We start from the raw sequence: 14,339 nt of genomic DNA on the forward strand, positions 1-14,339 counted from the left end.
AAATAATTAATTTTTACAATTATCACTAAATAAATTAATAATTTCGTCCAACAATATTAATTAATTTTATTTTATAAATTATTTTAAGAAAATAATTTAGTAATAAAAGTAGTTGTTAGAATAAAAATATGATACATTAATATAGAATGAAAAATATAAATTAAATAGAAACATAAAATTTAAAAGTAGAGATAATATTAACCGTTGACTTGTTTGTATGGACAGTTATTATGATTATGTCATTTTGTTTTATATAATATATTTTTTCTAGGTCTATTTAGAATTAGTTAATGCATCTCATTATGTATAGGACAGAAGTTAATATTTTTATTATATGTTTTATCTTTAAATGATCAAATATAAAATATGAACTCAACTAATAAAATCATTTAAAAAAATGAAAATTGATGTTGATAAACTTTATAAATATTTTCAACTTATATACACTATCAACAAAGTTATTATAATTTAAATGGTAAGAAGCACATATTGCATGCCAACATAATATGAAGTATCAATGTGTCATTTTTTTCATCATGACTTATACTTTTGGAGAGTACATATGACTTAACTTCATCACATTGATGATTTTTATGCTATTAATAACGAATCATTTATTTTATTAAATGTTTTCTTGACTAAAGAGTAATAAGCAAAGCTTAGAATTTGTCCTGCTTCAAACCAGTGTAACAGACAGAACGTTTATTATGCAAGCAGAAGAGATTGCAGCAGATTTGACATATAATCCTAGCAGCCATGAAGAACATGACAAAACATAGGTAATTTAGCAGCAGAGTAGAAGCAAGACGTTAGTTAATTAATTAAAGTGAACGAATAAAACATAATTAAAAAAAAGCGAAAAAAATCTCAAGAACTGTTATACATAACTCAAAACATAGATTTATATTCATATATTTAAAAACACGCAAGGCTAGTTCCAAATGCTTCAATACCAAAACAGAAAAACAAGCAAAGTTCCTCTGAAGCAGAGTTCCTTTTCTTACTGCTACTACCCATGGCGGCAAAAGACGGCGTCGTTGCGGGGTTCAGTATAGGGTTAGGGTTAGGGTCAGGGTCAGTTTGTATCAGTTCTTAAACCTGGCACGCACACTACTTCACTAGCACAGCAAAGCAATGAAGACACGGTTAATATTATAGTCTAGTCTCTTCTGCTTTCTGACATTTGGCCTCCTTTATATTTTTAGGTTAAAAACTTAAAACACCTTTTTTTTATAATAATTTTTTTTACACCGATCTAATATATCATAATCCTTTTATTCATGTAACAGTTGACAATAGGTGAAAATATATAATTGTGTAAAAAACAAGCAAGAGACAACAAATTTAAACTAAAACACACATACATTATTTTAATTGAAGAAACACAAATATATTACAAAATGTCTTCGTAATTTTCATTTTTTTACTGAACGTATTTTCATTTATATACTTATCAATTTAGTTATATTATATTCAACTATTTGCATTTTTCTGCTTTAAATTGTGTTTAATAAATTAATTCATTAAAAATATAAATTATAAATTTGTAACTTAATTTATATGTATATATATAATTTCGCGACAATTATATTTTATTTGATAATGAATTTTAATATACATAAACTGAAATGCAAAGATAAAGGTTTTAGGTTTTAAAAGATGTATTATATTTATTAAATTTAATCAATATATTATATTTAATAATTTCATAATTAATAAGTTATGAGTAATTTGACTTCTCAATAACATTAGATATTATATTTATTAATATAATATAATTAAATTATCAATGATAAAATTAAGCCATAAATTATTATATATTTAACATATTGTTGATATTGCTGCTATAGTTAGTGTATCTATATTATATTTATCAAATATAATATAATTAAATTATCGACGATAAAATTAAGTTACAAATTATTATATATTTAACATATTATTATATTAATATATACGAATTTAACATTTGTAAAATGTAGTATCTATTATAGCAATATTAATAACTATCTCATCAATATCAACTATAAAATTAAGAGATAACACATATTATCTATTTTATTCATATTGTTTCTCTCTTTTTATCGTATCATATCACTATTATATTTATATAATTATTTATCATTTTATTTAATAAAAATGACTATATTACAATCTTAATCAATTCCTATATTATAAATTAAAATTTTGAATTTGGAGAGTGAACATCTTATTATCCTCACTCTTTCAATCAAGCATCCTGATAAATTAGTAATAGTTTCTAAATACAGGAAGAGAGAGTCAGTCCATGACGTTGTCTTCTAGCCTTTGGGCGAATATGGAAAAATTAATGTTTAATTAATTTCAATATAAAGTACCACTAAATTTTCGTGAACGATTTTTAAAAAGACATTCAAATCTGGGAGTTCATAACTACTGCTGGGGACAGATAACACATGGATTTTATAGTGAAGGGAAGTTTCCTAGAAGCTCAACCACTTCACAATTATATTCGATGTTTTCTGTTAGTTCATAATTAGTTTATCGCACTCACATCCCCTTTTCCTTATTACCAACAAAAAGGAGAAAAAAAATCCCCCTTTCCCCTTTGAACTTTTCAATACTGTGTCGCTTTAGCCAATTTCAACGTTTGAGTTTTTCAGGCATTCATTCATTAGTTTCATAATCTGGACATTCAACAAGGTAATAATGCACTTCTTCTTTATTTGTTTTTTAATTGGTTGTCTTACTTTGCTGGGTTGAGTAGAATCTGAAAACTGCAGCTTTTTTCAGGGTTTGATTCGTAGTGTGCGCATGGTGGGTTTTGCTGGAAGATTTGTATGAACGTAGTTCGGTTGTTTGAAATAATTCTGGGTGTACCTTACTATCAGTCAATTTGGATTTGGATCAATTAATTGCGTTGCGCTGCTGGATTTGTTGACTTTGGTTTTGGGATTTCGAATAATAGCGTTTTCATTGAAAGTAGGTTGTTTTAAACGACGTGAGATTTCAAGTGCCAAGTTTATGAGATACGAAAATTGAGTTCGAAGTTGAGGTTTTTTGGATCAAGTTGTTTAATACCATATAATCTTGTTTATTAGTTGGAAGCCTATTTTGGGGGTAGTTGCAGAAAGTTTATGGAACTAGCTCGGCATAGAGTTATGGAGAATGGGGTAGGTGAGGAGATGGAGGGTGAAACTTCAGCACGGGTTCCCCTCAGGGAGCGCCGTGTCTACCCTGCTCATCCTTCATGCTTGGTGAGGAAGAGAGCTTATATATTTGATGGCATGGGGAACTTTTATCATAAGGATTGGGATCTAGCAGACCTTTTTCAAAAAGAAGAGAAGGAATCGGGTGTAGGAGAAGGCCGAGGAAATGAGTTTTCTTGGTACCACGTTGAATTACCGAAAGGAAATCAAAAGTTGTCACAATCTGCACAGGACCTGATTGGTGTTTTCTGCCCACCTTTGAAACTCCAAGACATTCTTTCACTTGTTAGCAATGGACCCTTTTGTGCTCATGTAGATGGGGCGCTTGTCTTCCGGGTTAATTCGCCTGGTCCTCCCTCCAGCGACTTCACATTTAGGATTGCTGCTAGAGTTACAGAACATTCAGTAATTACCGTTTCCTTGGGACGTGTTCCCAGGTTAGGCTTCTCACGTGTGGGTGAATCTCTACTTTCGGAGATTCCTAGTGTTGAAAGTTCCTATCCTTCAAGAGGTCAGCAGCAGGAAAGGACAGTGATCAAGGAGCATGTTCTTGAATTCTTATTGACTATGAATCACTCTGAGGAAGCTGACAACCCTGTGCCTAGATCTGTCTCAAATCTTGTAGTTCACATAATTGACACACATGTAGATCAGATTCAAGACCTTGTGACTAAGCTTGAGATGGAGTTGGACTCCGTGGAGCTTGACTTGGATAAAGGTGATTTCGTGATAAACTCCTTGATCCCCCCTCCCAATCCATTCTGAACTTTTAGTACTCTTCATGGTTCAAATTACAAATTCCGGCTGTTCTTGATCACTGAAAGCATGCCTTAGTTTTTAACTTTCTATCAATTGACTTGAAAAGATTACTGATGTGAATATAGACATACTTTGTGGCCATTCTAATGTAGACTGGTTGAAATTGTCTAACAGATGACATTTGAAGTTTGTGATGATTCATATGTTTGATTATTTTTACCTATGACTTCATTAAACAAAATTTGTTGATGACATTAATTGAATAACATCCTAAATCATTGTGTTAGTTTGCAATAAATAAAACAAATTTAAGTTGTTATAATTTTTTATGCATAAGAAGAGAGGAAAGGGACCTAACTAAAAGTGTTACCCCAAAGCCTCTTTTGGATTGTTTGTTTAACATCTGTTAACTGAGTTAAATTAAGGGTTAACTATGTCTTTAGTACCTAAACTTTTCCAGAATTTTGTTTTTAGTCCCTGATCTAAAATTTGACCGGTCAAGGTCCTTGATGTTTTATTCCGTTATAACTTTTGGTCCCTGCTGTTTACTTGTGCCATTAAACGATGACATGGCAGTCAATGAGACTGTCACGCGTAATTCTTCAAATTATTATTGTTTAATTCATTTTCTGGCGGTTAAAATCCACCAGAAATTGCTTCTTGCCTATTGCTTCTTGTGTTTTCCCTTTCCACTGCACATTGAAGAAGAGAAACAACATAACCATGATTTCTGGAAAGAAGAGTCCAGCATCACTGGATATTCTTAAAATGAATATATAAGATGAAATAATCATAAGAAAACTAAAGTGTAATAAAATTGGTTGTCGAAACTTCAAATCAAAACCACATTCGTGGTCATGAACTACACCCAAAAATATGAGATTTGAGTATTTTATTGCAGAATACAAACATCATAAATGCAGTTTTTTTGGTTAATCAACAATCACCGACACTGATATTGACTATGGAATTTGGGAAGTGGTAGGAAATAAAAATGAAAATGTCTAAAAAAGAAAAGGGATTCTTGCATTTAGATCTGGAAATTTTCTCAAGAGAAATGAGGAAGGCATGAGGCATGTCGCACAAGAGAGAAATCCGAACGCGAGAGATTTGGATCTGGGCATCCTTGCCACCATGTTGCGCCGCCACAACCTTGACTAGGACAAGAGAGAAATCCGGCCCGACCACCACGTCGCCGCTGACCGCAACTTGGCGCGACAGCAGTTCAAGACCTGACATTGTGGTGCATCCTCTCTGACCCCACGTGTAAGACCTGATGCCACTGCTGGAGTGAGTGGTCAGTGACGAGGACCTCCAGGACGACAACGTTTGGCTTGCACTCCGGACATCTTCAAATCGGGCGTCCACACCCTCGTCTTGGTCTTGCATTGCATTGTTTGGCTTTGTCTGGCATTTTTAATTTTTGGTTAAGTGATTTCGGTTTGTGTTCTCTCCTATTATGCCCAGGAAAGTATTTTTCAGCGTTTTTAGCAGCCACAAATAGTTTAACACCCTTTAAATGTGTTTGCTAAGTGATTTCTGGTGGTTTTTAACCGCCAAAAAATTAATTAAATATTAATAATTTGAAAAATTACACGTGGCAGTCTCAATGACTGCCACGTCATTGTTTAACAGCACAAGTAAACAGCAGGGACCAAAAGTTGTAACGGAATTAAACATTAGGGAGCTTGACCGGTCAAATTTTTATTCAGAGACTAAAAACAAAATTCTGAAAAAGTTCAGGGACCAAAAACATAGTTAACTCTTAAATTATTTCTTTATCCAGTATCTTAATGATGTATTGTCCTTGGAAAAATGTTACATGGTGCACTACTATTCTTTTCACGATTGGCCTGTTTATTCTTCCATTGATTTCAATGTGATTATTGATCTGATGGAACAAATTACTAGCTATTTCTCAGGAAAAGAGAAATGTTAATGACATACTTTTATTGTGGGTGAAATTCATGTAGTTCTAGTACCCACTATATATGGTTTGGGAGGTGTCCACATAGATTTTATTCAATAGCAGTGTATTGAACAGACTCTGTCAAATAGTATGTTGTTAACATTTCTCTTTGGAAAAGACTTAAATATTTAGCGCCCGCCTATAAAATCTCACAAGAAATCAGACAACATGCCACCTCTAGCAAATCGTATTTAAGTTTCTCTTCTTGAAATGTTCCTATGTTTGATACATTCCCATTTGGAGGCTATATTTTTGTCACATTAAAAACATTTTTGAAATAAGAAAGGAGCTTTCTCTAATTTCGTCAAATATCCTGTGAAGTCCATAAGATTTGTTTCGTTTTTATCTTATCTTAGTAATAAATTTAGTTATGGTAATATGATTATTGATTTTGTGAAAACTTATACATATCCATAGATTTCAAGGTCAGCTTAATATATTTTGATTATTTTGACTGAATCCATTTTCCAAAATATGGCCTTGCCACCCTTGCATTTGCATCCTCGTGTCTCCTTTTTTTAACTGTAGTGTTTGAAGTCATGAAAGAGTGGTGGTAAAACATTTGTGGTTTTAAATGTTTTTGCCATTATTATGCAATGAGGAAGGCCACGTGAAGGCCTTTTAGAGCATAATATTTGGCAGAAAGTGACTGTTTTGGACATTCTGTTGTTAATTGTTTACGCCACTGTTCCCTAGTCAAAAAGGTGAAACTAGGGGAATAATTCCAGGTATAGCTGGTTTATAAAATAATAAGAATGTTTTGTGTAACATTTTTGTGTGTATCCTGAATTTCCGTTTTCGACAGGTTTTGTGCAAGTTTCTTCTAGACCAGTTCCTTGATGTGCCACATATGAAATGGTTTTATAGAATTGAATAAGGAACAATTGCTCTGCTTAATTGTAGGTGGTTATGCTTTGAAGAAACAAATGCTAGACGACAGAAGATTCCCCAAACTGCATATTAATTTGCAGCGTCTCTTGCAGGTGATAATTTACTCATTTGTTTTCATTCTTTCTGATCAAAAGGCATCAAGCTGTAATTTAAATAAATCTTGCTGAAGCTCATTCTATTAGTGAATCATGAATAATGAAACATTGTAGTTTTGTGATCAAGCATAAGGGTTTCATCATTCAATGGCATCAATATTCAATAAAGGTGTCTTCTGAATTCATAAATGCAGATAAATCTGGGGGAGAGGGGGTATAAAAGTATATTTACATGTTCAAAATAGAAAAATAAGAAGGCTTTTTGGAAACATAATTGCTACTGGAAAATGATTCTTCTTTATTGTGTTAGAGGTGAAAATGAACATGGAAAGAAAAGAGTGTCAACATGAATTTGTAAATTACAGTAATGAGGACCATTACCATGACTGAATGACAGTACTTTTTCCATCTGATTTGTTCTCGTATTTATGAAATCAAAATCAAATTCTATTCAGGTGATTGCCCATGGAGAGCAAGTATATCTTCGGGTCAAAGAAAAATGCTCTTCAAAAAGATGGTTTGCCAGTGATGACCTTAACTCCCTTGAAGAACTAATTGGAAGGTTAAGGAGGCTGAAGGAGAATGTGGGGTTTATAGTAAATCGTGTCACAGCAATTCAGGCTGGTCTAGACAGCTGGCAGTCAGAGCAAATAAACAGGAAGCTGTACTATCTTTCGTTCCTTTCCATAATATTCCTCCCTTTGTCCATCATAACAGGAGGTTAGAGCATCTTCAACCCAACACCTCTCTTTTTCACTTTTTACACATATTAAGTAGGTCCCACCATTATGCATAACTCAATTTTACTTTTTACAACTCAAGAAACTCTTCTCTCCAACCCAGCAGCTTAAGCAACTCTTCTATTTTACCATTACACATCAATCATTTTTACTTATATTGTTTATAAAAGTACACACTCAGGATCCACAACAAAATTTTAGCACCAGTGATTAAATAAACACCTGGTATGTAACCGAAACTTCATAAGCACCCCCTCCAATGGTCTTATGAAGCACTGATGAATACGTTTACATTACCTATTCTGATTTGTTATGAACTTTCATATCCACTTCCACTGGTTATCCAATACTGGTATGATTTTAATTTTTGAACTCTAATTGCAGTCTTTGGCATGAATGTTGGAGGAGTTCCATGGACAGGTCAAAATACCCCAGAGCTAAAAGAAGGTTTTCGTAATGTCATGTTACTGTGTGTTGCTATGTTATTTCTTGTACTACTCTGCTTCATTTTCCCGGCCCTTTATACCCGTATAGCGGCTGCCTGGCGAAATAAGAGAGCTATGGGAAGAAGCTGGTCACTGAACAGGAAGTCATTGCTCAGGAGATCATTAAGAATAGGAGAGCAGGAGCGAGGGGGCTATCTTCGGATTTGATGGTTCATGGGATTGCCTATTTCATTCTATGAATGAACATTTAAGTCAATTATTACTTCCTTCTGTTTTCAAGAATGCCTCACTTGCAAGCTATTTTATTAGCTGCTTTTCAATGGCTCGCATGCACATACAACATGTAATAAACTGGCAATTAGTTGTCAGTAAAACAATCATCTGAAGCCTCAATGGAATTCTCATGAAGCACAGATTCTCTGGTACAGTAAAATGGAGTTTGTGATCAAGGCAAGCTTTATTTCTTATTCTTTCATTGTTTTTCCCCCCCTTTAGGAGAGGATATATGGATCTATCACTTTCTTTTTGGCAACTCTTATTAGTACATTTTAAACTTGTACAGTATACTTTTCTTTTTTGGTTAGCGGCAGATTTTTTTAATTTCTTATTTCTTATGTTATTAATTGTCTCTGATTGATCATGGAGGACCAGATCAAGCTGCTTCGCTGGGACTGTAATTGCTATTCTCCTGCCCTTTTCTAAGCTTATTAGTTCACTTTCTTGACAATAATTTTTTCTCTCTCTAGAGAAACAATCAAACAATTGTTCCTGTATCAATTTTCTTTTCTCATTGGGAAGGTTTTTATTATTTTTTGTGTTTGTCAATTTTCATGAAATTGTTCAAGTTTACGAAAAATAGTGAAAATTATATAATTTAAAAAATGGTGTAACGACTACAGATTAAATTCCTAACACTAAAAAATGGTGCAGTGAGATTAGAAAGTGTGTGTATCACATAAAAATGGTGATATGCAGTGCAATGGATAATTTTTTTTTTAATCGATAAAATCTTACACCAGCTGAAACCACGGCAATCCGGTACTTATACAAGCATATGATATGCTACTATGATGCTTCTTAAGAGCTCCCTCAACCGACCATGGATTCTTAAGAAAATTTTGGTTTAGCATGATGCTCTTAATTAATTTTAACTTGCAAGGTCATGAGCCAGACCTTAGAAATGTTTCAATTTGTAAACTAATTCCTATTATTCACATTAGAGAATAAAAAATGCCCATAAACTGACTAAATAGTCAATTTAGTTCCTAAAATTATATTAAGCTATCACATTAATTCATGAAACTAAAAAAATCTTAAAATAAGTCCTTTAAATTTTTATTTAAGTTCCTAAACCAAAATGAAAAAAAAATATGATTAATTTTCGGAACTTAAATGAAATCCTGAATTGTTTGAGTTTTGTTTGATTTTTTTCTTGATTTTAAAAATTAATGTGACAACAAGATAGAATTTTAATGATTAAATTGACCATTTACTCTTAATAGTAGTAACTAAATACAAAAAAAAAAAAATGATAGCCGCTAGCTGATGTTAGGTTAAAAAAGTATTTTTTAAGAAAAAAATTAAGAATTAGAATGATAAAATACAAGAAATTCATTTATCGATAGGTATCTTTCTTATGTATCTTAAAGTTCGCCCATATTTTAAATATGAAAAAAAAATCTCTCCTCTAAATTACCTACACGATTTCTTAAATTTTATTAAACCCTACACATTTTTTTATATATATACTGGGACAAATGAGACACTTCCTATCTCACTGTTTACAAAGCAACTGAGGTTCATGTGATAATGACATAGTTAAGTATGATGTTCACATCTTGAGAATGATAACTAATAATATTTTTTTTTTGTTTTTGATTTTTCTGAATAGGTAGTAATGAAAAAAACAATTGAGGATAGATTGGAAATACATAATAAATGTGTATATTAAATGAGATAATTTTTATTATAATAATTATAGATAGATTATTACTAAACCCTACACATTAAGTCCGTACAAAAAGTTTTCTACACATGTATGTATCCATGATTTGGTATATTTCATATGCTCATTGTTGATTAAGGCAGTGTTTTATTTCCTACGATAGAAATAAAAGGCCTCCAACGGGAATGACAGGGACGGGTTTGATGCAGATGATTCCTGAAAGAAATAAGTAATTAACTAGTCCAATCATCTAATTTTTTTATTTTATTCCTACTAAACAACTATACAATACTATTTTATTTCTACTGTATTTCTTTTTTTTTTTTCAAATTATTCTTCTCCACTAAATCAAACACAGCTCAATACCAAGTGTTAATCAACAGAAAAACTTCAAACTACCATTTGATTAGTACATTAGATTTTGCCTGAAATACAATTATTATGACAATTCTCAAAAAGTACCAACCAACCAAGGAGAGGTCGTGGAATTCCTGCGTGCCACGTAGCCAAGGATGTCCGACGACACCGTTTGGGTTATCGATCTAGAACCTTCTTTCTCTGACTTTCTCTCTCTGAAGAACTAGAATAATCTGCCACTATCCTTAAAAACCAACACGGTTTTCTTTTTGGTTTGGCAACATAGCACCAAAACCCTAAACCCTTCTTCTCTGATATTTAAAAACCTATCTTGTCACCACATTCACCTTTCTCCATTTCCTTTCTGATCAATCAATCTCCTCTTCTCTTCCGGCCATGGCCTCCTTGCTCCGCTCTCTCCGCCGCCGTGATGTCGCTTCCGCCTCCCTCTCCGCCTATCGCTCGGTACCATGTCCACCTCTTCTATGCTTCCTTCTTTTTCTTTATTTTGAATATACTTGTGCTGGTTACTCCATGTTACCTAGGTTTTCTCGATTTGATCCTATTATGCCTTAATCCAGTTATGTCTTGCTTTTGTTCGGATTTTGGCTCGAGTTGTTTAGAATTTTAGTCTTCTAATTTTCGTAATTGATTTTCTATTTCTAGTGTTTTAGAGTGGGGTTTTAATACCAAAAGCGTTAAGCCGTTGCTGTAGTAGCTCAAGATTTTGCTAGATCATTGTGAAGTCACTTAGTAGCTACTCTACGATATTGCTTTTATTACTTCTAATATAAGTTTTTCATGGGTCACTTTTCTAGCTTCTATAATTGCTTTATCGTGCATCTAACCTTCCTATGCTCTTTAATCCTGGGGACTTAACGAAGTACGTGAATAATTGTTGATATTATGCCGTTGTCCATAGAATTTATATAATTAATTGATTTGTGTTGTCTATGATGTGTGGTAACTTTAATTTTGGAGGACTTTTTTTTTTTTTTACTTTTGCATTGTTGTGCAGTTAACGGGCAGCACCAAGCCAGCATATGTAGCTCACAACTGGTCTAGTTTGTCTCGACCATTCAGGTGCCATTTGTTTGTTATGTGCTTTTGTAATAATCCTCATAAGGTGTTGATCAAAATTACTAACTATGACTTTTCATCTTCACTGCAGTTCAAGGCCTGCTGGAAACGATGTCATTGGTATTGATTTGGGTACTACCAATTCATGTGTTTCCGTTATGGAAGGAAAGGTAACAGTAACACATTAACTCATTAATGCTTTTGGTTTGTTTGTATGTGTTTCCATTGTGCAATTTTTGTGCTGACTCAAAATATGTTTCTCAGAACCCCAAAGTCATTGAGAATTCTGAAGGTGCACGAACAACACCATCTGTGGTTGCTTTCAACCAGAAAGGGGAGCTGCTTGTAGGTACCCCAGCTAAGCGTCAAGCTGTAACTAACCCAACAAACACTCTCTTTGGTACCAAGCGGTTGATTGGTAGGCGCTTTGATGACGCTCAAACACAAAAGGAGATGAAAATGGTTCCATTCAAGATTGTTAAGGCTCCAAATGGAGATGCGTGGGTGGAAGCCAATGGGCAGCAGTATTCCCCTAGTCAAATTGGTGCCTTTGTTCTCACCAAGATGAAGGAAACTGCAGAAGCTTATCTAGGAAAGTCAATTTCTAAGGCTGTAATTACTGTACCAGCTTACTTCAATGATGCTCAGAGGCAGGCAACAAAAGATGCTGGTAGAATTGCAGGTCTTGACGTGCAGAGAATTATCAATGAGCCCACTGCTGCTGCACTTTCATATGGGATGAACAACAAGGAGGGTCTCATTGCCGTTTTTGACCTTGGAGGTGGAACATTTGATGTGTCCATCTTAGAAATTTCTAATGGTGTTTTTGAGGTATGCTGATTTGTTTCTTCTGTCTTCCCTTATTAACCTGTCAGATGGAATAATATGATAAAAATTGTACTGACAACATCTTCATATCAAGGTGAAAGCAACAAATGGTGACACTTTCTTGGGAGGAGAGGATTTTGACAATGCCTTATTGGATTTTCTGGTGAATGAATTCAAAAGAACCGAGAGTATCGACCTTTCAAAGGACAGGCTTGCACTGCAGAGGCTTCGTGAAGCTGCTGAGAAAGCTAAGATCGAGCTGTCTTCAACATCTCAAACTGAGATCAACCTGCCTTTCATCACTGCTGATGCATCTGGTGCTAAGCATCTGAACATAACATTGACTAGATCGAAGTTTGAGGCTTTGGTGAATCACTTGATTGAAAGGACCAAGGTACCATGTAAAAGCTGCTTGAAGGATGCTAACATCTCTATCAAGGATGTTGATGAGGTTCTTCTAGTTGGAGGGATGACTCGTGTTCCTAAAGTCCAAGAGGTGGTTTCAGAGATCTTTGGAAAGTCTCCTAGTAAAGGAGTAAACCCTGATGAGGCAGTTGCCATGGGGGCGGCAATCCAAGGTGGTATTCTACGGGGAGATGTTAAAGAGCTACTACTCCTAGATGTAACACCACTCTCTCTGGGTATTGAGACTTTGGGTGGTATCTTTACAAGATTGATCAACCGCAACACTACTATTCCTACAAAGAAGAGTCAGGTAAGCCTTAACTCTACAGACTTTGCTTCAGACATTTGTTTCTAATTTAACATTGAAATCATGCATTTTATATTTAATTGAAATTTCCCTTGAAAGTATTGTATCTGCTGCAATACATAGATCCTATTTGATTTAGTGGAATGTATTATTGCTATGTGGTTGAATCTTTTTCCTAACTTGTATCATTATTTCAGGTCTTTTCAACAGCAGCTGACAATCAAACTCAGGTAGGTATCAAGGTGCTACAAGGTGAGCGGGAAATGGCTGCAGACAACAAAATGCTTGGAGAGTTTGACCTTGTTGGTATTCCTCCTGCTCCCAGAGGTCTGCCTCAGATTGAGGTCACATTTGACATTGATGCTAATGGGATTGTTACTGTCTCTGCCAAAGACAAGTCCACTGGTAAAGAACAACAAATAACTATTCGGTCATCCGGTGGACTCTCGGATGATGAGATTGAAAAGATGGTCAAAGAAGCAGAATTGCATGCTCAGAAAGACCAAGAGAGAAAGGCTCTCATTGACATTAGAAACAGTGCTGACACTACCATCTATAGCATTGAGAAGAGTTTAGGTGAATACAGAGAGAAGATTCCCAGTGAAGTGGCCAAAGAAATTGAGGATGCAGTTTCGGATTTGAGACAGGCGATGTCAGGGGATAATGTTGATGAAATCAAGTCAAAGCTTGATGCTGCAAACAAAGCTGTGTCCAAGATTGGAGAGCACATGTCAGGTGGTTCTAGTGGCGGTTCCTCAGCTGGTGGTTCTCAGGGTGGGGACCAGGCTCCTGAGGCAGAATATGAGGAGGTGAAGAAGTAAGTCGGGGAGGAGTTTGTATCCACTTTTTACTGATTTATTTGTCTAGATCACAAGTTAGAGATGAATCATCTTTTTTCATTTAGCATATAATATAAGGTTTTTTGTACTAAAAGATGGAGTTCATTTTTTACCTTAAGGCCTTTTAAACTTGTAGTACTTCTGGAGAACCAAATTATGCCTGTTTGAATAACGATATTCAAAATTTTGCCTAGTGACTAGTGACACATTTTTTACTCTTATTCGTTATCATGATTGGCATTTACTCGTATTTTACACATCAATTGAATTTATTTATTGCGTTAGTTTTCCTCATCAACATCAATTGTTCATTCTTAGCATCCAATTTCTGTGAATTTTCAACAACAAACATTAAGTTACCTTGAATAATTCATAATTCAAATTTGCTCAAACTGTGTCAATAAAAAAGTTGGCTAACGACAGTGGTAATATGGTTAGAGTTGCTTAAACTCAGTAATGTTGTCTTCCTTTTTTTCTCCGTTGGAGGTAG

At 34.2% G+C, this 14,339-nt stretch overlaps 2 protein-coding genes across 3 annotated transcripts; both read left to right on the forward strand.

Annotated features, from left to right (window-relative positions):
- The first annotated feature begins 2,379 nt into the window (after window positions 1–2,379).
- LOC114376660 (zinc transport protein ZntB-like) lies at window positions 2,380–8,878 on the forward strand. 2 transcript variants are annotated; one of them, XM_028334870.1, is made up of 5 exons: window positions 2,380–2,682; window positions 2,763–3,906; window positions 6,820–6,899; window positions 7,358–7,622; window positions 8,027–8,878. In XM_028334870.1, exons 2-5 carry the CDS (start codon window positions 3,117–3,119, stop codon window positions 8,293–8,295), a joined length of 1,404 nt encoding a protein of 467 aa, XP_028190671.1. In that variant the 5' UTR covers window positions 2,380–2,682; window positions 2,763–3,116; the 3' UTR covers window positions 8,296–8,878. The 2 variants fall into 2 exon arrangements, with proteins under 2 accessions (XP_028190671.1, XP_028190670.1); XM_028334869.1 differs by having other exon boundaries at window positions 2,773–3,906.
- Window positions 8,879–10,615: 1,737 nt separating this feature from the next.
- On the forward strand, window positions 10,616–14,066 carry LOC114375725 (heat shock 70 kDa protein, mitochondrial). The gene is made up of 6 exons (XM_028333577.1): window positions 10,616–10,855; window positions 11,409–11,473; window positions 11,562–11,640; window positions 11,735–12,301; window positions 12,393–13,013; window positions 13,208–14,066. The coding sequence occupies exons 1-6, from the start codon at window positions 10,787–10,789 to the stop codon at window positions 13,829–13,831; spliced, it is 2,025 nt and encodes a 674-aa protein (XP_028189378.1). The 5' UTR covers window positions 10,616–10,786; the 3' UTR covers window positions 13,832–14,066.
- Window positions 14,067–14,339: the final 273 nt, after the last annotated feature.

This window comes from Glycine soja, chromosome 11 (assembly GCF_004193775.1).
Source record: "Glycine soja cultivar W05 chromosome 11, ASM419377v2, whole genome shotgun sequence".
Taxonomy (NCBI): Eukaryota; Viridiplantae; Streptophyta; class Magnoliopsida; order Fabales; family Fabaceae; genus Glycine; species Glycine soja.

What these genes read in the sequence shown, in the direction of transcription:
- LOC114376660 (XM_028334870.1), top strand. Translation starts at nt 3,117, where the DNA reads ATGGAACTAGCTCGGCATAGAGTTATGGAGAATGGGGTAGGTGAGGAG. An exon ending in GGAGCTTGACTTGGATAAAG is followed by an intron (nt 3,907 to 6,819) that starts GTGATTTCGTGA and finishes GCTTAATTGTAG; the next exon opens with GTGGTTATGCTTTGAAGAAA. An exon ending in TTTGTCCATCATAACAGGAG is followed by an intron (nt 7,623 to 8,026) that starts GTTAGAGCATCT and finishes CTCTAATTGCAG; the next exon opens with TCTTTGGCATGAATGTTGGA.
- LOC114375725 (XM_028333577.1), top strand. Translation starts at nt 10,787, where the DNA reads ATGGCCTCCTTGCTCCGCTCTCTCCGCCGCCGTGATGTCGCTTCCGCC. An exon ending in AGTTTGTCTCGACCATTCAG is followed by an intron (nt 11,474 to 11,561) that starts GTGCCATTTGTT and finishes TCTTCACTGCAG; the next exon opens with TTCAAGGCCTGCTGGAAACG. An exon ending in TTCCTACAAAGAAGAGTCAG is followed by an intron (nt 13,014 to 13,207) that starts GTAAGCCTTAAC and finishes TCATTATTTCAG; the next exon opens with GTCTTTTCAACAGCAGCTGA.